The sequence below is a fragment of the Primulina eburnea genome, unplaced genomic scaffold, assembly GCF_022965805.1.
Source record: "Primulina eburnea isolate SZY01 unplaced genomic scaffold, ASM2296580v1 ctg1459_ERROPOS7100000, whole genome shotgun sequence".
In the NCBI taxonomy this organism is placed as follows: domain Eukaryota; kingdom Viridiplantae; phylum Streptophyta; class Magnoliopsida; order Lamiales; family Gesneriaceae; genus Primulina; species Primulina eburnea.
In genome coordinates, this window is record NW_027330988.1 from 269,378 (window position 1) to 295,552 (window position 26,175).

A 26,175-nucleotide genomic window follows, 5' to 3' on the forward strand; every position below is an offset into this window, starting at 1 on the left:
AAAAGTACTATGAACGCGTTGCTTGTCAACATGGCACTACGTACACTAGTTCTGGATGGATCCAACTATGTTCTTTTGAAAGTCAAGATAATGGTTTACATCAAATCCAGTGAAAAAAATGTATGAAAACGTGTTATAGATGTTTGGACTCCACCAAAGACTGTTGATGAAGATGGCGACAGTTTGGTTAAATCAGAAAACTCATGAACGATTGATGAAGTCCAGATTTTGAACTTCAATTCAAAGACACTCAATGTCATCTTCACTTCTGTTGACATAAACATGTTAAGTTTAATTACTAACCGTTTCTCTTCCAAGAATGCATGAGATATCCTTCAAATACACTGTGAAGGATCTGAAAATCTACGAATAACCAAGCTAAGGATGTTAGCCTCAAAATTTGAAAATATCAGAATGAAAGGAATAGAGTTTATCACTGCTTATGATATCCGACTGTGAGACGTTGCCAACGAAGCTTTTAGTTTTGGTGACCTGATCTCTAATGAGAGATTGGTCATCAAGATGTTAAGATCACTTCTAGAATAATTTAACATAAAGATATGTGCAATCGACGAATACAAAGACACTGTGACAGGATATGATATAAACTAAAAATGAGCAGAAGTCGAACCGAACCGAATTCCAAATTCTAGATTTGGTTGGGGTTTGTTTTCAAAAAAGAAAAACAATGGTTTTTAATCATGAACGCTTTGGTACGTATGGTCTACCACTTAGCAAAACTGATATAATATATTTTAACTCGAAATTTTATCTAAAGTAAGCCAATCCAGTTTGCTCACCTCTCACATAAGCGATCATGAATCGCATTTGTAAATACTACCAACAGAATTTAATACATCCAATTTTAAAGACTGGAAATAATAGAGCTACAAAGTAATTTTTCTTTACTAAAGAAAGAGTATGGTGATTCTTTCACATGTTGATGCCGAAAATAATTTTACTTAGAAGCATATTTTAATGCTCCACATAAGCATACACTGCCACAAATTTGCACCTAGAACCAGAAGCAACCTTTTGTACCTTGCATTCGCTGATAAATTTATAAACCCTCTCTACATTACCAATCGTGCATGAAGACGACGTCCCAATCAACAATGGTGATCTCTCATGAAAAAAAATTGCGAGAGATGGACCCTATAACAAATCATGTGATGTAGAAAAATAAGCCCCAACTTCTATCCTATACGGAAAGAAATAGAAACGAGGACACACATTTGCCTTATATGCATACCAACACGAATTTTCATCAAACCCAATGAAGATGGTTTTCATGTATATCGAGCTTAGTTCAAATTCACTTCTTGAGTGAACCCTGAAAATTCGAAAAATTTGATCAATCAATCTCCCCTTCTTCTGGATCGTTTGGAATATCAGCAAAGCTGTGTGGTTCAACTTCTTCATCCTCTTCATCGTTCTTCATGTACAATCCTAGTTGTTACAATGGATTACAACTTGCCTGAAATTTGAAACTACCATGACAGTTTTCAGAATTTTCAGGGCTCTCCTCCGATAAGTTCTGCAGGTGCTCATCAGGGGCAGCCCTTAACATTTCGAGATCTTCCATGAACCGGCAATTCTCATTGATTTCAACAGTCTGCTCCATTTGTTGAGAGCTTGAGGATTAAATAAAGAATATGGAATAGTGGATTTTCCTTACTTTTTCATATCAAGAGGAAATCTCTGCATTATTTACCTTCTGCAAAGCCTGGCGCGCAGCTTCCCTCTCAAGTTCTATTTTCTTTCTAGCTTCAGCAGCAGCTTCTGCTTCAGCTTTTCTTCGAGCCAATTCTACAGCCTTAGCTTCAGCTTGCAAGCGAGCTTTCTCTGGTAATATAAAAACTCCACAACACCATTTCATGAACAAATTTAATGATAACATTTCAATTTCAAGCCCAAGCAAGAATACAATACAACTCAATCACATAAATTCATTCACATAATTGCTTTTTGACTCAGACCTTCTCTTCTACGCCTCTCAAGCTCCTCCCTCTCAAGCTTTAGCTTCTCTGGATCTGGTCTCTCTCCCTGAAATTTTTTAGCTGTTACTATTAGTAATACTACATGGAATGCAGCAAGCTGCTATTTCAGAAATCTATGAAATTTGCATGCGTACTTTTTCGATGGAATTCTCTTGGGCTTTAATGATAATGTCAGCAAATCGGCTTCTCAATATAGCTGCACGATAAAGCTTATCAGGGGAGACCTGCCTCTCTGGTGGAGCGCTCTCCCCTAAAATTATACAGCTTGTTGGTGAGATGATGATGCAATGTAATAGCATACATTTCCTCATGGTTTTTCATTGCTTACCCTCTTGCAAACATATAGTCTCAGTAGGGGGAGATCTTAAAAGTAAGTTATGCTCGGTTTTCCTGTCCGAAAGATCTACAGATAACCCAAAATAAATGTTAAACTCAGAATGAAAACATAACTTATTGAAAATTCTTCAAAACCCAAAGGTGACTACCTCCATTGTTTGGAAAGCCAGCATTATTTTCCTTCTCATCTACATTTTCCTGGCGTCACGAATGGAAAGAAAGAAAATAAGAGTTACAGGCCAATGAAAGTTCAAAAGGTAACAACATCATAATGGCAGTTAAAAGAAACGATCAAACAAAAGGAGAACGGGAGGAGAAGGAAGCTAAGGAATACATAGGTAACTGAAAACTAACATTAGCAGGACTTGAGGAACCACTTCCTTGGCAACATGTAATTCACCAGGAGCAGAACTTTCAGAATCTGTATCTGAATGAATAGAAAACCAAAAGATATTAGATTAAAACGTAGTAGATTGTTGCGTGTTTTCTTTAATGCTCGCAAGCGCACGGCGTCAAGTTATAGTAAAATGTAATTTTTAAGTACAAGTATCGATCCCACGAGGAATGTCTTTCTGAATTTATATTAATGCTTGTAATTAGAATAGTCTCGATTTTATTTAGAATAATCAACTAACAGGTTTGTTCGTATCAATGACTGAATTGTAAATAAATTTAATTTTAGTAACACCAAACAGAGTTGAACAACAATGGAATAAAAGATCTAGAGGTTTGACTTCACGCAACTATCCACCATGTGATATGTTTGTGTAGCTATATTATAATTGTCCTTCTTATTCATTAGCCAAGAATTCTATGATTATCTACTCCCTCTCTCGAGTGCTAAGTAGATACTAATTATCTAACAAAAGATTGCAACGTCTCCGTCAACAATCAACAATTAAATAACACAACAAACACTCAATTCTTTTAATGGCTTCCATAGCAATATATGTCCTCTCGAACTATATAAATACCATCGATGTATTTTTCCCTTTCTTGATTATAAATTTCTTTTTCAAGTGATAATTTATAACATACAAATCATTCAAGATATGGCCAGTAAAATGAAAGCATTAAGATTAGAAAAACACAAATGAACAATAAAGATAATTTATATAGCATAAATCCTGAATCTCAACACATTGGTTTCTAGTTTTGTTCCATCATTCCTCTAGAATTAAGATTTAGTTCATAATAATGAAAATAAAACAACAACACATGAATCTTAAACAAGACATATCAAAATAAAAGTAAAAATAAAGAAAGAAAGAACTTAGAACAAGAGTTTTGGAGTGTATGAAGTTTTTGTTCCAAGATGTGCAAGAACTTGTTGAAGATGATGATCTTGATCTTCAACTCTTTTCCTTGTAGCCTCCACCCTTTTCCTAGCTTCTCTCCATACCCTAGATGATGAAAAAGAGACCTTTTATAGTCTAGACAAGATATCTCACGTAGCACACCATTTTCCCCTTCTTTTCTTCAAAGTCCACAAAGTTTCACAATTTCCGGAGGGATGTTTGTGCATGACCGCGGGTGCGGTAGTCTAAGGACCGCGGGTGCGGTGAAATTTCGTAAAAAACTCTCCTGCTCAGCAAGTGGCACCGCGGGTGCGGCGCTTGCATGACCGCGGGTGCGGTCATGCCTCGGCGAACAGCGCGGGTGCGGCGGTGTATGCAGCACGGGTGCACTGTTGCTTCGTGTCTCATTGTCCTTTGCACCTTCTAATTCATCACTATATCATTCCAAACTCTCATTTCTAAGCTTCCAAACTACGATAACAAAAACAACAACATATCAAATAAAACCTGCTCAAGAATCACAAAATTCCAAGTTAAAAACAAGTAATAAAAGTACAATAAATTGCACTTATCAAACTCCCCCAAACTTAAGATTTTGCTAGTCCCGAGCAAATCAAAACAACAAAAAAAACAAACAAACAAACAAGTCATGAAATATTTTACAAGAACTTGGCCTCAATATAAATTCAAAATCCACCATGCATTTACAATTCAAATCAATTCAACCACTTGTTCATCCAGATAAAATCATATGATTGGTTCGTTCTCTAACTTCAAATCTCTCAACCATGTTTCAAATCATTATCAATTGATTTCAAATTTTTACAAACACATATCACAAGGTCTTTTTCGGTAAAAATTGGGTTCAAAGCAATATTCATTCAAGAAATGGATACCCAATAAATATTTGATGCAATGAGGTGTGTGAAAAATTGATCAAAATTCTTATTCAATGACAGTGTTTATCGATTGTCCATAGGCTAGATCCTCCCAATCACTCTCCACTAGTATATTGGACAACTATGACTAGGTTAATAGGATTTTCAATGGTTATAATGTTAGGCCTCGGTTCATGGCTACAAATAAAGTTTAGGAGTTCAAATAAGGGAGTTCTTTTGATCTCCATTTTTTTCTTTTTCTTTTTCTTTATTCATCTCATCTCTTTTTCTCCCCTTTTTCTCCAATCTTCAACAATGTATCATTATTCATTTTTTCTTTTGTAGGAGAAAATCAATTTCTTTCGAATTCTTACTCCCTTGAGAAGGTAGGAATTAATTGTATAAGATATTCAAAAGGTTGGTAATTGTGGGATTCTTGAAAAAAATATTTGAATGGGGGTCTTTTACACATATTTACGTGTGCCATTCAAATTCATATAAGCTCAAAGAGGTGACAAATGATAAATTAATTTATTTGGTAGCTTGAAAGGCTCAATCGATCCAAAAATCACCTAAATCATTCCTAAATCATAATTTGTCCGTATTTCGCCTCGAGTGATGTTTGGATAGTTCTAGACAAAATCTCAATTCACCATCAAAAATTAGAATCTAATCATCGTGAAAATGGTGTCTCAATGCATCAACCAAATACATATATATTCAAAAAGAAATGTGCTTGGCTTCCAAGGAATTTCAAAAACACAACTCTTTTCTCTTATAGGCTCAAAAGGGCTTCAAATGAATGTTTATGAATAATATACATGGCCCAAATAAATTCAAAGATTGCCTCAATCATTTATGTGTTTGCAAAAATTTTATTTCAATGTCAAATAAAAATCACAAAGTTTTATAGAAATTTTAAGTATCAAACTCACCAAATCTCATTATTATTCTCTAAATTTTTCAAAGTTGGTCAATTACATGAATTTAATGCATGACATTTCTTTTTCATAAAAATATTTTCATCATTGGCCAATTCATTAAAAATTTCATGACTAAAATACTACAAACACACAAAACAAACCAAAAAATTAAACACACAAAAATACACTCAATAAATAAACACACAAAAGCAAATAAACACTCTAAATAAAATAAAATAAAGCACACAAAATAAAATAAAACAAAATAAAATAAAATAACTCTCCCCCAAACTTAAACATGTGCATCGTCCTCGATGTGAATAAGCATGATAAATAGGAAAATGCACATACACTGGGCAACGACCGTCAGTGGTCATTGCCATCATCCTCGTCGTCGTCATCATGGTGGGGTGGTTGAAACTCTGGCGGGTGGTAGACAGGTGGCCACTGTGGAGGAGGTGGAAATGGATGTCCAGAAGTGGAAGCAGATGGAAATTGCTGAGCCAAGGCCGATGTGAAATCCATCATGTACCCCATGAATGTATCGGTCCTATACCGAAAAGCATCCATCTCTTGGCGTTGTACCCGCATATCCTCTTCCAACTGATTCAACCTATTTCTCCTATGCCTTTGCTGCGGCTGTGGCTCTTGAGCTTGGGCTTGGTCACGTCTCTCTGCAGCTCTCCGATTGAATTCCCTTTCAGCTCTACGTGCTGCAGCTTGGTCATTTCTGACTCCCATAAATGCCTGAGCTATCACAATAGGATTTTTCGGCTTCAGAACTTCTTCATTCGGAGCCCAAGTCACTCCCGCATGTTGGCACAATATGGTGATGAGAGAGGGGTGGAGAAGTCCACTCGGAGAGTTACCACTTGCATAATCGAAAATTGAATTCTGAAGCAATCGACCTAGATCAATTGTCTTCCCTGTCATAATGCAAAATGTGAGAATGGCTCTCTCCTTGATCACGGTAGTGGTGTGTTCGGTAGGCTTGATCCTAGCAGAAATGAATGAATACCAATATTTGGCCATTTCCTTGAGGTCAGACTTTGCTAGGCTCAAGTGCACATTGTCTCTCATTCGCCATTCGGCTCCCTGTGTACAAATAGTCTGAAGAATACTGTCATAATCAACATGCTCATTTCTGTATTCTTCGTACTCGTCGTGCATGATTTCAGGAAAGCCATATATCGTGTTGATTGTACGTGCATCAAAGGCTACCTCTTTTCCTCTCACAAACACCGTTAACCGATCATGTCTAACCTTTAAGTTAGCGTAGAACTCTCTCACCAGTGATATGACAGCATCCTGTGGCTGTCTTCCAAACTCCTCCCACTGTCGAACCCTAAGCATTTGTTCAATTTGAGTATCAGGGAAGCTCATATCAAATCCTCTCTCCTTGATAATGCTTCTATTCAAAATCTTCCCATATTGTTCTTCCGCCCTCTCATCATAAAACCGACTCGCATCATAGTTCACCCTTGATGATGATGAAGCACCCTTTGATGACTTTCTTTTTAGTGGCATTTTGTCGAACACCTTCTCAACACAACTTTAATTCAACCCACTTCTCAAAATACAAGATTATTGCAATCCACCAAACTACTACTTCACAATATTCACACTTCAACAATGTACACAATAATCAATCAACAATATTCCCAAAATCAACAGTATGCTTCACAAAATGAATAATTTCCTTCCTTAACAACAAATTTCGAATTTAGCAACAAATTTGCTAGAATTTGCTCACCTTGGGTGTGTTGAATTGTTTCTTGAAGAACAAAAACAAAGTTGTGTTCAAATTCTTGAATAAATTTTGAATCCCCTTTTTCAACCCTAGGTTGGATTTTTGAATTTGATGGAAAGAAATGAGGTATTTGATGGAATGTGTGAAGATTTGTAAGTTGTAGTGATGAATTTGTTGAAAGAAGAACAAAGATTTGGTGTATGAGTTGTGTTTGGAGTAGGGATTTTCGAAAATATGGAAGTGGGTGTTCTTGAGAGTGTGTTTCGGTAATGGAAGAGAATGCCCGATTGTTTCTTAAAAAGGTGTTACCGCGGGTGCGGTAGTGTAAGCACCGCGGGTGCGGTGTCATTTCGAACAAGCAGCGCGGGTGCGGTAGTGTAGGCAGCGCGGGTGCGCTCTTGTCTCGGCAGTTTAGCGCAGGGGCGGTAGCATAGGCAGCGCGGGTGCGCTGTGTGTTCGGCAGCTACGCGCATTTCTCCATAATGCACGACCGCGGGTGCGCTAGTGTAAGCACCGCGGGTGCGGTAGTGCTTCGGCACTCCTAGCGCGGGGGCGCTTTATTTGTGCTGCGGGTGCACTCCTGCTTCGAATTTTCTTGAATTTGTAATGCACCTCAAGCATAGGTGCAGTGCACATGAGACTGTAAGGGCGCTCCTGTTTTATCAAAATATTTTCTTCTCAACTTTTCAGTCCTGAAAAGAAAACAATTGAAAATCATTAATTTGGGAAGATAAAATCACACATTATATCTAAAAAATACAAAAACACAAATAACATGATACAAAAATAAAATCAACCCCAAAATCAAAATGCAAAATAAACAAAAAATTTGGGTTGCCTCCCAATAAGCGCTTGGTTTAACGTCATCAGCCTGACTTTCATCAGTCTACTTTGGTTCTCGCAGTGGGATGTTGTCCATGTGTCGCACTTCATTGCCAAAGTAATGCTTGACCCTCTGACCATTGACTTTGAATGTCTCGCCATTTTTGCATTTTAGTTCAATTGCACCATGTGGGTACACTTTTTCTACTGTGAATGGGCCAGACCATCTGGATTTTAACTTACCAGGAAACAACCTCAGTCGAGAATTGAATAATAACACCTGTTGTCCTGCTTCAAATTCTCGTCGAAGAATCTGCTTGTCGTGCCATCTCTTGGTATTTTCTTTGTATATCTTGGCATTCTCGTATGCATCATTCCTGAATTCTTCCATCTCATTCAACTGCAACAGTCGTTGCTCGCTCGATGCTCCCATATCAAAATTTAGCTTTTTGATAGCCCAAAATGCCTTGTGCTCCAGTTCCAAAGGTAAATGACAAGCTTTCCCAAAGACCAACCTATAAGGTGACATCCCGATAGGTGTCTTGTATGCAGTCCTGTATGCCCATAAAGCGTCATCTAGCTTGATTGCCCAGTCCTTTCGGTTTGTCTTCACTGTCTTTTCTAATATTTGCTTTATCTCCCGGTTGGATATCTCTGCTTGCCCATTAGCTTGCGGGTGGTATGCCAGTGTCACCCTGTGCTTCACATCATACTTGGCCAATAGTGAGTTAAAAATTTTGTTACAGAAATGTGTACCTTCATCACTGATAATGGCCCTAGGCGTTCCAAATCTCGTGAAGATGTTCCTGTGGACAAACTTAACAACAACTCGAGCATCATTAGTACTGGTGGCGATTGCTTCCACCCATTTTGACACATAATCGACAGCAAGTAAAATGTATGATTGACCAAACGAAGATGGGAAGGGACCCATAAAATCAATACCCCAGACATCGAAGAGTTCCACCTCCAAAATATTTGTTAGTGGAAATTCATGTCGTCTAGAAATATTGCCAACTCTTTGGCATTTATCACATGACTTTACTAAGGTATAGCTGTCTTTAAACAAACTGGGCCAATAAAAACCGGATTGCAATACCTTAGCCGCTGTTCGTGACGCTCCAAAGTGTCCACCATAAAGTGAGGAATGACACTGCTCTAGAATTATACCCGCTTCTTCCTCAGCTACACATCGTCTGATTATCTGATCAGCGCATCTCTTAAACAAGAACGGATCAGTCCCACAGGTAAAACTTAGCATCATGAAGAAATTTCTTCTTTTGATGATACGTTAAATCTGAAGGCAATTCTCCTGCAGCAAGAAAATTAGCTATATCTGCAAACCACGGATATGTAACACTTACCTTGAAAAGTTGCTCATCTGGGAATGACTCGTTGATAGCTCCACCTTCAGTTCGTTCTTCCAGCTCTAGTCGTGACAGGTGATCAGCCACCTGGTTCTCACAACCTTTCTTATCTTTGACTTCAAAGTCAAATTCTTGAAGTAGGAGTATCCATCGTATCAATCTGGGCTTTGCATCCTTTTTTGCAAACAAGTAACGAAGAGCTGCATGGATCAGTGAAAACCGTTACCTTTGTGCCAATGAGATATGTTCTGAACTTGTCGAATGCAAACACCACTGCTAGCATTTCTTTCTCAGTAGTTGTGTAATTCTGTTGGGCTGCATTGAGTGTACGACTTGCATAGTAGATGGCTTTAAACATCTTGTCTCTTCTTTGTCCCAATGCTGCTCCACAGCATAGTCGCTAGCATCACACATGAGCTCAAAGGGCTCCTTCCAATCAGGTACTATCATGATGGGTGCAGAAATCAGTGCTTTCTTGATCCTGTTAAATGCCTGCAAGCAATCATCGTCGAAAATAAATGTTGAATCTTTCTCTAACAAATTACATAAAGGTCTAGTAATTTTAGAGAAATCTTTAATATAACGACGATAAAACCCGGCATGTCCCAAGAAACTTCTTATTCCTTTCACGTTCTTCGGCGGTGGAAGATTTTCAATTGCCACAACTTTGGCCCTGTCAACTTCTATTCCTTTAGCTGAAATTTTGTGGCCAAGCACAATACCTTCGGGAACCATGAAGTGACATTTTTCCCAATTCAGAACTAGATTCTTAGCTTGACATCTCTGCAAAACAAGCATTAGATTTTGCAAGCAATGATCAAAAGATGAACCAAATACAGAGATGTCATCCATAAAAACCTCCATTATTTCCTCGACCATGTCAGAAAATATGGCCATCATACACCTCTGAAAAGTAGCAGGTGCATTGCACAGTCCAAATGGCATTCTCCTGAAAGCAAATGTACCGTAAGGGCAAGTGAAGGTAGTCTTCTCCTGATCCTCCGGTGCTATGACAATCTGATTGTAACCTGAATAACCATCTAGAAAGCAATAATAATGATAACCACCAACTCTATCAAGCATCTGGTCAATAAATGGAAGTGGGAAATGATCTTTCCTAGTAGCATCATTCAATTTCCTGTAGTCTATGCATACTCGCCAACCAGTCACTGGACGAGTTGAAATCAATTCATTGTTCTCATTTTTCACTACAGTTATTCCTCCCTTCTTAGGCACTACTTGTACTGGTGAAACCCATGAGCTATCAGATATAGCATAAATAACACCAGCATTTAACAATTTTAATACCTCAGCCCTCACAACCTCTTTCATTGCAGGATTAAGCCTTCTCTGATGATCAACATAAGGTGAATATGACTCCTGCATCAAAATTTTATGCATACAAACAGTAGGGCTAATTCCCCTTATATCAGCAATTGTCCATCCCAGAGCAGATTTAAATTCTCTCAACACCCTCAACAATTTTTCTTTTTCAGTACAAGTAAGAAAAGAAGAGATGATTACTGGATATGTTGAATTTTCACCTAAAAATGCATAACAGAGGTGACTTGGAAGTTCCTTCAATTCGGGGATACTTTTGGTACCTCTATACTTGCATCTTCAAGTAGTTCTACATTATGCACATCAATCTTTTCTTTAGGCAATGTATCGAGAGCAAGTAACTCCTCTTGCACGTCCCAATCATCTTCATCCAGTATAGACGCCGATTCCAACAAGCATCTCTCCAAAGAATCTTTCGTCAATCTACCTGCACCAACATGAGATACACATGAGTCAATTACATCAATGCTATTACAAGTACTTACCTCATTTGGTTCTTTGATTGTGTTGTAGATGTTGAACATAACTTCTTCTCCACCTACTCTCAATGTAAGCTCACCCTTGTGCACATCAATCAAAGCTTTTCCGGTGGCCAAGAATGGCCTTCCAAAGATAAGTGGGGTGTCCTGATCTTCTTCCATATCTAGAATGACAAAATCAGCAGGAAATATAAATTTGTCTACCTTTACCAGAACATCCTCCACTATACCCCGTGGATATGTAAGTGATCTATCCGCCAGCTGCAAGGTAATAGAGCTAGGCTTCACCTCGCCAAGCTCCAAAGTCCTGTAAATAGAAAAAGGCATTAAATTAATACTGGCACCTAAATCACATAAAGCTTTATTTATTCTAGAACCACCAATAACACAAGGAATAGTAAAACTCCCTGGATCTTTGAGTTTCTGTGGTAGTTTCCTTTGAAGTATGGCGCTACACTCTTCTGTCAACTTCACTGTCTCAAACTCATGCAACTTCCTCTTCTTTGACATCACATCTTTGATAAACTTTGCATAGTTTGGCATTTGTTCTAACGCATCAGCAAATGGAATGTTGATGTGAATCTTCTTGAAAATTTCCAAAAATTTGGCAAATTGCTCATCCAATTTCTTCTTTTTGAACCTCTGCGGATATGGAAGAATTGGCTTGAATACCGGCGGTTGTTCAACTTCAACTTCAACTTTGGATTCCTCAGTTTCGACTTCTTCAAGAATCACCTCCTTTTCATCCTTCTCATTGGAATTTTTACCATCAAGTTCTTTTCCACTTCTCAAAGTCACAGCTTTGCATTGCTCCTTTGGATTCACTTCAGTGTTACTCGGGAACTGACCTTTATTTTGATCTTTCAATGCATTAGCTAATTGACCAATCTGTGTCTCCAATGACTTCATTGTAGCTCCCATATTTCCCATGTGAGTTTCCATGCCATCAAGACGAGATTCAGTCCTAGCCATTCTTTTACTCGATTCTACAACAAATGTCCCAACTAAATCCTCAAGCGAAGGTTTTCCTTCCCCCTTTGATGCATTGAACCCCGGTGGAGGATTCAAAACATTCTTATTATTAGCATATGAAAAATTCTCGTGATTTCTCAAACCCGGATGATAAGTGTTAGGGGGAGGGTTACTTCGATATCCTCCATAACCACCAAAATTCCTATTGTTGATATAATGAGCCTCATCAGGAATATGTGGTTCCTCAGTGACAACAGATGCATTTTCAACCTCTGATGTACTAGCCTTGTTCATTGCTGCAATTTGAGTTGTTAAAGCTGAAACTTGAGCTGTGAGTGATGTAATAGGATCTATGGCATAAATCCCAGCTTGCTTCTTCACTCCTGATCTTTCAGTCGGCCACTGATAACTGTTAATGGTCATCTGTTCAAGCAAATCATATGCTTGATCGGGTGATTTGGCAAATATTGTGCCACCAGCTGCTGCATCAACAGTACCTCTTGTTTGTCCATTCAAACCATTGTAAAATAATTCAATCTGTACCCAATCTTCAAAACCATGGTTTGGACATCTCCTCAACAATTCCTTATACCGTTCCCATGCCTCATATAGTTGCTCAAAATCAGTCTGCCTAAAAGTACTTATCTCGATTTTCAACTGTGCAGACTTCGCAGGTGGGAAATATTTTGCAAGAAACTTAGTTGCTAAATCCTGCCAGGTAGTGATACTCCCCAAAGGAAGCGATTGGAGCCATCCTCTTGCTTGGTCCCTAAGAGAAAAAGGAAACAAACGCAATCGAATTATATCATCAGAAACACCATTTATTTTTACCGTATCAGTAATTTCAAGGAATGTTCTGAGATGTAAATGAGGATCTGCAGTAGCGGCTCCCCCAAACTGATTCTGTTGAACCATGTTTATCAACGCAGGCTTGAGCTCAAAGTTGTTTGCATTAATCGTTCCTCGTGCTATACCAGAATAATGAGCATTCAATACCGGCCTAAAATGATCTCGGATGGGTATTGCAGGGGGTGGATTTTCATTATCTCTGTTTTCAGCCATTGCTCGAATCTCTTCTCTTCTTGCCTTTCTTAATCTTCTTGCGGTTCTTTCGATTTCAGGATCTAAGATAAGCAAGTCAGGATTTTGCGATCTTCGCATGCACTGTCAAACAAAGACAATAAACAAATCAATGTTCAATGTAATACAATAAAAACAGCTCTAAATTAAAATCTAGACTAATTGGTAACAATACTAATATAAATTCAAATTTTACACTCCCCGGCAACGGCGCCAAAAACTTGTTGCGTGTTTTCTTTAATGCTCGCAAGCGCACGGCGTCAAGTTATAGTAAAATGTAATTATTAAGTACAAGTATCGATCCCACGAGGAATGTCATTTCTGAATTTATACTAATGCTTGTAATTAGAATAGTCTCGATTTTATTTAGAATAATCAACTAACAGATTTGTTCGTATCAATAACTGAATTGAAAATAAATTTAATTTTAGTAACACCAAACAGAGTTGAACAACAATGGAATAAAAGATCTAGAGGTTTGACTTCACGCAACTATCCACCATGTGATATGTTTGTGTAGCTATATTATAATTGTCCTTCTTATTCATTAGCCAAGAATTCTATAATTATCTACTCCCTCTCTCGAGTGCTAAGTAGATACTAATTATCTAACAAAAGATTGCAACGTCTCCGTCAACAATCAACAATTAAATAACACAACAAGCACTAAATTCTTTTAATGGCTTCCATAGCAATATATGTCCTCTCGAACTATATAAATACCATCGATGTATTTTTCCCTTTCTTGATTATAAATTTCCTTTTTCAAGTGATAATTTATAACATACAAATCATTCAAGATATGGCCAGTAAAATGAAAGCATTAAGATTAGAAAAACACAAATGAACAATAAAGATAATTTATATAGCATAAATCATGAATCTCAACACATGGTTTCTAGTTTTGTTCCATCATCCCTCTAGAATTAAGATTTAGTTCATAATAATGAAAATAAAACAACAACACATGAATCTTAAACAAGACATATCAAAATAAAAGTAGAAATAAAGAAAGAAAGAACTTAGAACAAGAGTTTTGGAGTGTATGAAGTTTTTGTTCCAAGATGTGCAAGAACTTGTTGAAGATGATGATCTTGATCTTCAACTCTTTTCCTTGTAGCCTCCACCCTTTTCCTAGCTTCTCTCCATACCCTAGATGATGAAAAAGAGACCCTTTTATAGTCTAGACAAGATATCCCACGTAGCACACCATTTTCCCCTTCTTTTCTTCAAAGTCCACAAAGTTTCACAATTTCCGGAGGGATGTTTGTGCATGACCGCGGGTGCGGTAGTCTAAGGACCGCGGGTGCAGTGAAATTTCGTCAAAAACTCTCCTGCTCAGCAAGTGGCACCGCGGGTGCGGCGCTTGCATGACCGCGGGTGCGGTCATGCCTCGGCGAACAGCGCGGGTGCGGCGGTGTATGCAGCGCGGGTGCACTGTTGCTTCGTGTCTCATTGTCCTTTGCACCTTCTAATTCATCACTATATCATTCCAAACTCTCATTTCTAAGCTTCCAAACTACGATAACAAAAACAACAACATATCAAATAAAACCTGCTCAAGAATCACAAAATTCCAAGTTAAAAACAAGTAATAAAAGTACAATAAATTGCACTTATCATAGATTCACATCATCTTTTTATTCTCTACCTTTCATTGCATGTGTCACTACGAGTAAACTGCCTCCACAGAGAACAGTAGTACCTCTAACAATTAAGTTTGATGTAGACAGTAAAAACATCAAACTTCTGTGAAGTATTTAGCGTGTAACACCACATGGTTACACGATGTAAGATCATAACATATCATGGTTCTTCAAATTGTGAACTAATTCAGTAATTGTTTATAAACAAAAGTTAAACAGATTGTAACATTAAGTCGTACTGAGAACAACTTTGGGGTTTAGATGAAACCAGGGGTGAAGGATATAAACGCGGAATGTCAAACATTCTTGATCATACTTGAATTCACATCCCAAAACATGCATAGTATTTTTCTTCCCATTCTAGGTTATCAAGAAAAACCACAATGTATTTCATATGGTTTTAAGATGAGTACAACGTTATGGTCCTTCAAATAAGAAAAGTAACAATTAGAAAGCATTAGAATGGAAACAAAGGGAATATCCACCCATCTCCGAACAGAACATTGTTATATGAAAAATCAGGAAACTTTCAATAGGATAGATTCATATGCTGTTCCATTCAAAATCATTTTCCATTACATGTCTCGATGAGATACAAAATCAAAAAGTTACTTGACAGTTGCAAGTAAGCTACGAATACCTCAATAGCATATATCAAACAACTACTCTTCTCAACATGATAAGGGTCATATATCTTTTAAATAATTAGAAAGCAATGGAATGGAAACAAAGGAAATATCCACCATCTCCAAACAGAACATTGTTAATACGAAAAATCGGGAAACTTTCAATAGGATAGATTTATATGCTGTTCCATTCAAAATCATTTTCCATTGCATGTCTCAATCAGATACTAAATAAAAAGTTACTTGACAGTTGCTAGTAAATATATGAATACCTCAATAGCATATATAAAACAACTCAACAGGATGAGGGTCGTATATCTTTTTAACATTGTAAAAGAAAATCGGAAGTGTCAAAATTCAGCATTCCACAAGTCTGGTGATCTGGTCAAAAATATCTTGAAGGTGGTTAACACACGTGCGGATTAAAGTTGAAAGATCCTGGCACCCATAATATGCAATATGATTAGCAAATAAAAGTCCAACAAATTCACTCGTGATGCTTTATACTCTTCTCATATTTAACTGGTTTTACTTCTTTCTTCCACCTACTAGTCTATGATCAAAGCCTTTGATATCATTAACAAAATTCTCCCTTGCAATGCTAGGGATGTAACAGTGTTTATCAAATTAAAAGGCCTTTGAGCAATTGGATAGAAGAGAGAGAGTGTGTTCTTCTCGAAACTCTCAATTCAAGTTCCTAGCATGAAGGTATGGTAAAATGCCGCAGATGTTAATTTCAAATTACAGATACACCAATAGCCAGTGCTATAAAAGATCTCCGGTCTGAAAGGAAATTATGATATCTATCATTCATGATACATCCAAACATAGTAGGGAAAACATTGAAATTTCATGTGATACTGAACAAGATAGAAAAACTTATAAACTGATGAGATAAGAAAGTGCATAAAGGGTTCATTATAGCACAAACCATTGGATGAGGAGCCTAGCTCACTACTGGAGCTTCTCGAATTACTATATCTACTGACATCACTTCGGGCAGCATCCTTATCAATCCCCATTGCAGGAGAACCGGACAAAGGTGGCCCAATGTCTGATATTTGTTAGGGAAAGCAAAGGAAAAAAAACAATTATGTTATACCAAGAATATATGACAGCTGCACTCCACAATCAAATGCAAAATTGTCCCAGAAGGAAAATTACCCTTGCACGGCTGTACAGATAAATCACTAAATCCTGAATGGTTGCACATCTGTAATGATAAACTAAAGAGTGGTCAAGAACAAAGCATAAGCATTCATTGTGGAGATAAGTGCATGAGATTATAAAACATGTAATCATATGCAAAGCACTTGAACATAAGCACCTCGATTTCACATGGCTCTACTTTTGCCTGATTTTTCTGTTTCTGTAGTAGATAAGCGTCCAGAAGCTTCCTCAACATGAATAGGGTCTCATCACTAAGAGTGTCAATGTCAATTTCAATCTCGTCCTCAATCACTTGATTCCCATTCATTGTACTCTCTTTCAAGAAGTCAATTATATTGTCAGGCAGTTCTGCCAACAAGTCCTCCAACTCTGCACCCAGTTTTTGTTTCCCAAGATTACTCATTAATGGCCTATCAATCTCCTGATTGACCTGGTTTTTTAACAAAGTAGTTTCTGCTTCTTAGAAGGTGGCACGTGCGGTTCAATGATAACACTGGATTTTGAAGCCCTGGATTCAGTTGCAGAGGCTGAAATTTTCTTCTCAATTGCTTTCCACCTCATTTCAAAGAATCTACTCAGTGCCTCAGACATACAATGGACTTCAGTCCCGCGTGAATTATAAGTCAAAGCATTTTCGAAGGTAAGCCTCACATCTGCCGCAAACTCCATTGTACTGGAATAATGATTAGCACGTAACTTGTCTTTTATTGTACCCAAATCCATAGGATGCTTGATAATACTGCGATAATCCGGTATATTCAGTTTTACAACATCAACTGACTCATTGAAGACCCATGCATGCTTTTGTGACATTAAACTATTTAACAATGTCTCACACTGTTTCATCAACATAATGCATTTACTATTCTGTGTTACGCCCTGCTTCGTTATCTCATTTCTTCCAGATGCCACAGCTCCAACTTTTGCACGAAAACCGTTTTCACCAGAAGGGGCCTTTCTCTTCCCTGATGGTACAACCATTTCATTCATAGACAATGGCTTTTTTCCCTCCACAGCGGTTCTAACTGACCCACATTGATAAATATAGTTATCAGTTTTGGGTTCATACACCATGGCAGCTATTCCATACGAACCTATTTTCATCTGAAGCATCCTAACTTTTTTGAGATCATTTTTCAACTTCACCTCCAAATCCTTCCTTTCCGAACTTGACATCTTAGACACCGACAACACCTGCATCTGCAGACCAAACCTATCACAAGTATCCACATTCAAGCTAATGCATCTTCGTTTTGGAGCAGAAGAGTCCTCTGAAGCAGTGAATTCCACAGGAACCTGGCGTGAGCTACCAAACCCTTCTGATTCAGCCATTGCCTCCACTGCTTGCCGATATTCTGACACAGACCTGGAGGAATAACCTTTGGAAAATTTCCATATATTCCCATTCATGTCAGCTGACAGATTCTTTGGACACTTCTTTGATTCCCTCAGCCCAGTGCAATCTACTGGAAGAGTAGGTGCCATAAATTTCAACCCCAAATACCCCAAACATCAGCTCTTCGAAACAACACATACGTCGCGACCAAGCCCTAAATCCAACTATCTTAGTTCGACCCCCGGACACAAAACATCACAACGAAGCCCTAGAAAGGAAAACCCACGAACCTAATCGCAAAAGCTGCGGGGGAATAGAGATCAAACAACACAGTCGGGTCTGAAACAATGTACGTGAAAAGTGCTTGGTGGGTCCGACAAATTTTCGTGAAACAAATAAACGAAACCAAAAACAAAACAAAAAATATACAAAAAAAATTGACCTAGAAATGACGAAATCTATAGATACAAAACAATTTCTATAGAGAGGAGGGAGGAGGGAGAGTGCTTACGATTTTGGAGTTGGGATCTGTGATGCGCTCAGGCTTCGCCACAACATTACAGCCGATGTTGCATTGAATCTGGCCGTTAATCTGATTGCGGCTGAATCCAACGGATAGTGTTGATTGCGTATAATGATTCGTTTCATAAATTTGTTAACTTTTTTAAATAATTGATTTTTGTGCAATAGATTTCTACTCACTTTTACATAATCTCAAATATTTTTTCCATATAATTTTGTAGCTTTATTTTGCATAAAGTTTATTGATATTTGTAAACTTTTTTATATCATCTTATGTATTTTGTATTTTATGATTGTGTTCTTTTACTAACACCTGAACGATAATAACTTTTATTTATTTAAATATTTTTATCTCTCAATATAATTTATTCAATTAAATATTTAAAAAACATAACAATCATTTAAATATTAATAAATTATCAAAATTAAAATGATTTCATTCATTTTAAATAAATTTTAGTATAAAAAATATATTAATTTTGTTTTAGATAATATTTCAAACAAAAAATAAATAAATAAGACAATTATTTGTACCTGAAAATGAATAATAATTATGTTAAAATAATTGTACTTAGTGTAAATTTATAAAATTTTAATATATTTAATTTATTATAGTTATTTTTATATATGTGTGTTGACAGAGTTTTTGTAACGTACCGTATTTCGAACTACTTAAAATTTGCGGAAAATAAATTTTTTTCTTAAATAAGAAATTATCATTCAAAATGCTACATAATAAAAATGTTTGAACAAATATTTGAAATTGTAAACAGCTTGCAACAGGTACTTATTTAAAACATCATAAAGTAAATTCCTTAAAAACCAGAGTAAATGAAACAACATACATAAAAATCCTTAAAACTAAGGTGGTCCTTGGGTTAGTCCAATGCGCAGTATGATCCAGCTCACTGATCACCACCTCTAGTCTCCTCATACTCATCTTCACCTGCATCGATCAAGTCTAGTGAGTTTAAAGACTCAACATGTATAAACTGAGAATAACAAATAACATATAATAAAACTACATGCATTTTAAAGTAGCGCATATGTAACTTAACTTTGAACATACTTACATAAACATACTTACATAAGCATAGACGCGCCATCATATCGTAAAACTTTTCATAACCATACTTGTATCATACATACTTAAACATGCATAGTCATCATCATTTTGTGTAGAGATATGTTTCAAAACAAGTGACTCATACATAAATGCGTCTGTCAGACTAAACACAGTACTGGGCTGGCACGGATGTCCACTACCACACACATAATATCTCCGGTCATACTTTACCGGGTGAATTGATCCATGGTCATACTTTACTGCTTTCCAATCCTGATCAAAACCCAGTCATACTTTATCGGGGTGAAGAGGTCATCGGCCACGTTCACCGACTTCCAAATTCGTTCATAATTTGGTCACAAGACAATTAGCATACCTCAAAATATAAAATATTTTCTTTGCAAGTCGAGCATACTAATTAATACATTTATGAATGCTTGTCCAAGACAAAATTTTAAAAAAAAATTCCAGAATGCTTGGCGCTCGGGCAGTAAAATCTTGTTGCTCGAGCGTCGCCCTGCGCGAAAAACTTTGAAAACCAACACAATTGAGCAGTCACACGAGAATGATCATAACTCACTCATCTCTTGTCCAAAAATTACGAATTTACTGTCAAATCGAATATATCAAAAAGTACTACGTTTTATATGTTGAAAGTTTTTCCAAAAATTCGCAGGATTCAAAATGACAGCAGATTCAGTTTTTGAGATCTAAAAAAATCGTTTAAACATCACAGTTTGAGCAGTCACACGAAAATGATCATAACTCTCTCATTTCTTGTCCAAAAAATTCGGGTTTACTGTCAAATCGAAGGTATCGAAAAATACTACGTTTCATATGTTGAAAGTGTTTCCAGAAAACCAACCGAAAATTCATAGTAATCAAAATAACATCAAACTCGGTTTTTTAGATCTAAAAAGCGTTTCAAGATCGATCCAACTATTTTTGCTCAAACTTTGCATATCCCACATGAATTTTTGTTCACAATAAACATCAAGACATATAAAATGATAAGATCAATGCAAAAACGAAAGAATATACATGCATTTGTGTTTAAACGCTCGAAGATGACGGCTACCGATGCGGTAAATCATAGGGGGATGACCGGGAGACGACGATGCACGATTTTTTTGCTTTAAAATGAGCAGAATTCTTCAGAAATTTTGCAAGGAGATGAGGCTTCTGAAAGAACCTATGAACCCTAGCTTTCTCTCAAAAACAAACTGAAATGAGATGTGTATGTGTGTGTTGTGTGCCGTGTATGTGTGTGTGAGTTTAATTAAATTAAGGGAATAAAATTTAATCAGAACCTATGTGTGTGTGTGAGTTTAATTAAATTAAAGGAATAAAATTTACTTAATTAATAATTAACAAGCTAATTAAAATACCAATTCTCTACTAACTATACTAAAATCCCTTAGTTTAAAATAGAATACACAAGTGATAAAATCTAAAAGTTTAAAATTCTCAACTAGAATAATAGTATTCCTAAATTTGAAATAAATATACATGTGTTAAACTTTAAATGTTTAAAATCTTAAAAATCGTATAATAAATAAATTAGGTTTTAAAATGTTTAAAACTTAATAAATCATTTAAAATGACACTTTCATGACTTGAAAGAAAATACCATGTATTACAAATTGCCCAAATCGTCGTCGGTCTCATTTCGAAGGTAAAACGATGTGGGGACTCGGATGCTAATTCATTCCTTAATTGTCTTTAGTAATATTTAATCATTTATAATAAACAGGGTCTAATTTTTTTTTAAAAAATGCAAAGCGGAAACGTAATGTAATTTCAAACTACATATTAAACATAACCATACAATTATTGTATTATCTACAATAATCGGACTAGGTTCAACTACAAGTCAGTGCTGAATCTTAAGTTGCTTCTGAGCCCGGATTGTCACGCCCCGAGCCCGGGCCCGCGTCTGCGTGACTGCACAATGGGCTTCTATAGCAACTACTTCGTATTCGTCATCGCTTTACGAAAATGATTAACCCAAGTTTTTATAGAAGTCCATTGTAAGTCATTATAAACTCAATTTAAATCTTGATTTTTTTCGATGTGGGACAAGGGTATCACAATCACCCCTCCTTCAGAACGCGACGTCCTCGTCGCGGCCTAACCCCTCGATCCACCAGCACCGAGAATCTAGAGATGGCTCCTACAGGTTCAAGAGGTGGCTCCCGTCATGTAGCACTTTGCCCCGCAGGTTTAAGAGGTGGCTCCCATCCACGTAGCACTTTGCGCCGCATAGCACTTATTTCTCGGTGTTCCATGCCGGTGACCGGCTCTGATACCATTCTGTCACGCCCCGAGCTCGGGCCCGCGTCTGCGTGACTGCACAATGGGCTTCTATAGCAACTATGTCGTATTCGTCCTCGCTTTACGAAAATGATTAACCCAAGTTTTTATAGAAGTCCATTGTAAGCCATTATAAACTCAATTTAAATCTTGATTTTTTTCGATGTGGGACAAGGGTATCACACGGATCTCCACGCTATCTAGTCCAGCCTCGTTCTATTCTTGACCCTGATCATATCCCACCTGTTGCCATGCACACATACAAACAAGACAACAGCCGGATAACTCCGGTGAGATATAAATATCCCAGTATAAATCATGTATACATGCAATCATATAAACAATATAAAAGCATATAACAGAAAGTCATATATCAAAATCATGACATGAATCAATAACATGAATAAATTATATTCTAAACATGTACCCTAATCCGGAACATCATCGACATGTACCATATTCAGGAACATAATTAACATAAACTGTCAATCAGACTCTTGATTCTACGTTTTAGACTAGACTCAATCCTAGCCTAGGGATCCCGGTTCCCAGACGTTGGCATTTCATATGGATCACCAGTAATAGAAGAAAGACCAATTCTACCCACATCAATATGGTATCGATCACCAGTAATAGAAGAAGTTTTGATTCTATCCACATCGATACAAAATCGATCACCAGTAATAGAACAAGCTATGATTCTATCCACATCGATATAATATCGATCACCAGTAATAGAAACAGTTCTAATCTATCCACATCGATATAAAATCGATCACCAGAAATAGAAGAAGCTCTGAATCTATCTACATCGATATAATATCGATCACCAGTAATAGAATAAGCTATAATTCTATCCACATCGATATAATATCGACCACCAGTAATAGAAACAGTTCTAACTCTATTCACATCGTTAGCCAAACATCCAGTGACAGACTTAGGCACTATCGCTAATACACTATCTTGTGACATCGTGCAATGTGCCCGAGGCGATCCCGCCACGATCAGGCACTTCTGTCCCAAGATTACTCTTCTAATATCTGCTGTCTATATATCAAGAGAACAAGTAATCTGATACCTGCTATCTATATATCAAGAGAACAAGTATAGTAATTCATTCATTGCAAATATCTATGCAATAAAATAAAGTATGTGATTTAGGAAAACTCGAGTCAAACCACACTCGAGTTGTGCAATCCCAACTCAACATTAATTTATACATGTATCTTCTCGCTCGGAAGAAGAAGAAGTCCCGAATCTACCTCGGTCCATTCCCAATCTGGTAATAACAATACCGAACAGACACAATATCAATATATAACTCAATTCGGAACATGTTCTGATCAATATTCAAATCACAACACAATCTGATCAATGTCAATCGACATACGGTACCATAATACAATCTAAATCAATCCCGAGTCTGATCAATATCACTCAACCGATGTTTCGACGGCATAACAATACTGTCTCGATAACCCCGTCAGTCTAAACATTACAGATATAATACCAGAACTCATAATCAGTATCGGTACAACTCGTAATCTCAATAACAATACAAATATGATATGAAATCTCAGTCAAATCGAATTCAAAAATCATAACAATTCCATAATCAGTCCGTTTCTCAATCTGACTTCGATTCTATGATGTCTAACATAACAAGAACATCATATATGAATCCTATTCAATTCTGACAATAATCAAATTCCAAAACATGTAAAATCATACGTGGCGTCTCCAACTTTTGCCACCAAACTACTCGCGCATATGCGCGCATCTACCCGCGCATATGCGCCGAAGGTTCTGGGCATGTCGCGCATATGCGCGTCTTTACTCGCGCATATGCGCCAAAGCTTCTGTAATTTTCGTGCATATGCGTCGCTACCTGTCGCGCATGTGCGCCAAGCCTTTCTGAGATGTTCGGCCGAACATCTTGAGATGTTCGGTTGAACATCTTGGCTTATAATGTAACAATGCCCGGCTTCTTAATTCAAGTTTGTATAACCTCAATCATGTCAATTGATCAATAAATCATTCCAGATTAATCTTAAATTACGGTAATTATACCCAAATCATTTCAGATTACGGTAATTAAATTCTTGGGCCTTACAAACGATGTACTTAAAAATCAAGTATTTGAAAATTCAAATTAAATTAGGTATTTCGAAGGTAAAACGATGTACTTAAAAATACTTTATGATGGGAACTTGTATTTTTACAAAAAAAATAAATGACATAAATAAGTCATTTAAATGCTTCTTCTATGGAAACGCAAAAAGTAACCGAATTTGTGGTTAATGCAAAAAATTGAGAATTAAAATTATAATATAAATTAAAAACATAATTGGTTATCATTTTAGGAAAATTAAGTACTGACAGCTTAAAAATGAGTATTTTTTCAAACTATTCTTGGTAAAAAATTGTGAGGGTTTATTTGTAATTGTAAGAAATCACAACATTCATAAAACTATCATGGGATTTGTTTCTTTAACAGCATGAGAATACCATCACAATTTATCATACGACCTCTTATAAGTTCCATGAATATCATGCATTGTCATCTCTTTACCTGCCCAAACTTTATAATATTCAAGTTCTACTCCATAATCTTTTTGAATGCCCTTCATCATTGGCGATATGATGACTCTCCCCTTAACTTCTCATTCACAATGTTAGCTACTCATGATGAATCAGCTTTAAGTTGACCTCTAGTCCGCAAATTGTCATCTCCACAACTATGGCTTCGGTTGCACTTTCTTATGGCAAATGAATTGTCCGATTTATGTTTGAAGGCATAAATTTTTCATTTACAATTCGCTTTGTTGCAAACAACTAAGATCTTATTACTATCATTTTTCCTGTAAGTAAAAGATCTTCTAGTAGCAATGACACAGTTTTGAATACAAATCCTGAATTATGCATCATCTTTAAATGTTTGGCTAACACCGCGTATGCAATGAATCCAAAATCAATAGAATTGCTTAAAGTTCCAACTTCAAGGGGAGAACCTCATATCGCTCATGTGTGCTAAATCATTATTGAAGTATAAACTCAAATTATTCATATTATATTTCAACAAAATCATCAAATATTTTGGTACTGGTTTTTAGAAATTGTTTATTGCAAAATCATCATAATATTTCATCAATTATTTTCAAAATTGTTTGACAAAAGATAAGTAAAATCACAAAAAAAATCGTGAAAAAACTAAATTAAATGAGAAGCATAAAAAAGATAAAAGATCATTCAAATTAACTCAAAACAAACTCATAATCAATAAAAGAGGTATAGTCACCACTGTCAACCGCGACTGATTTTTTTGTGACTAATCGAAAATCCAGTATTTTCATATATATTTTAGTATTCAAAAGACAAAAAGCAAGTATATGGAAATTCAAATTAGGTACTTTGTAGGTCAAATAAGTACTTACTCGAAACAAACTGATAACAATAAACACAGTTCAGTTGATTTGCTTGTTACGACTAAAACAAATAATCAAACACATAAAATGCATGACATGTGACCAACAATATACTCGTATTCATGAAAACACATAGGTTGAACACAAATCTCTCTAAGACTTCTAAAATAAGTATGTAGGTTGAACATCAACAATCTCATATGCATTAATCATAGATAAAAATGATAAAAGTGAAAAAAAAAAATCATAATATCATTTTTCTATAAATTGAATTTCATATATATTTAAATTTGACTTGCAAATTTTTTTTATTTTTTTTATATTTAACTTGCAAAATTACTAAAACACAAGGACAACAATTGACCTTGACCTTGAATCACCTTTTTTGAAACTAGAAGAGAGGATGATAGATCAGGCATATGGATTTGCTTGCGGTAAGGGACGGTGGATTTGGTCGAGGGGAGGAGACAATTATTTGGGTCGATGGATTTGGTTGAAGAGGAGTAGATTTATATATTTATGTAAATAACAAAGGGTAAAAATGTAAATTTGGTTTTTAGGAGGTTAAAATTATATTTGGTGATTGTCAAGTATCAATTCTCAAATTATATTTCACGTAGAATTTTAAACAAAGATTGACAAAGAGATTTTACTTTAATTTACCCCTATATCTCTCTGATTATATTTAAGTTCGTAAAAAAATCTCATGAAATACATAATATCCGAAATATTGATATAGCCCACACTCAAAATTTTATAAGTACAAAGAAAAACAAAATTTATTTATCGTAAACTTTATTAATATAAATATCGTCAGGCTAG

At 36.3% G+C, this 26,175-nt stretch overlaps 2 protein-coding genes and 1 long non-coding RNA gene across 3 annotated transcripts; all 3 read right to left on the reverse strand.

Moving 5' to 3' along the window:
- Nucleotides 1-925: 925 nt before the first annotated feature.
- LOC140820802 (transcription factor GTE8-like) lies at nt 926-18,570 on the reverse strand. The gene is given in 11 exon segments (XM_073181144.1): nt 926-1,624; nt 1,715-1,845; nt 1,980-2,046; nt 2,135-2,250; nt 2,329-2,403; nt 2,486-2,534; nt 2,687-2,763; nt 16,450-16,572; nt 16,683-16,731; nt 16,846-17,141; nt 17,144-18,570. Coding segments are annotated over 11 exon segments (2,283 nt in total). The 5' UTR covers nt 18,174-18,570; the 3' UTR covers nt 926-1,354.
- LOC140820792 (uncharacterized) lies at nt 926-26,175 on the reverse strand. Its single transcript, XR_012115585.1, has 2 exons — nt 25,718-26,175; nt 926-1,155 (listed from the first exon to the last, which is right to left on the reverse strand). It is a non-coding gene; the product is annotated as an uncharacterized lncRNA (long non-coding RNA).
- On the reverse strand, nt 11,134-12,115 carry LOC140820788 (uncharacterized). The gene is made up of 3 exons (XM_073181124.1): nt 12,079-12,115; nt 11,201-11,994; nt 11,134-11,142 (listed from the first exon to the last, which is right to left on the reverse strand). The coding sequence occupies exons 1-3, from the start codon at nt 12,113-12,115 to the stop codon at nt 11,134-11,136; spliced, it is 840 nt and encodes a 279-aa protein (XP_073037225.1).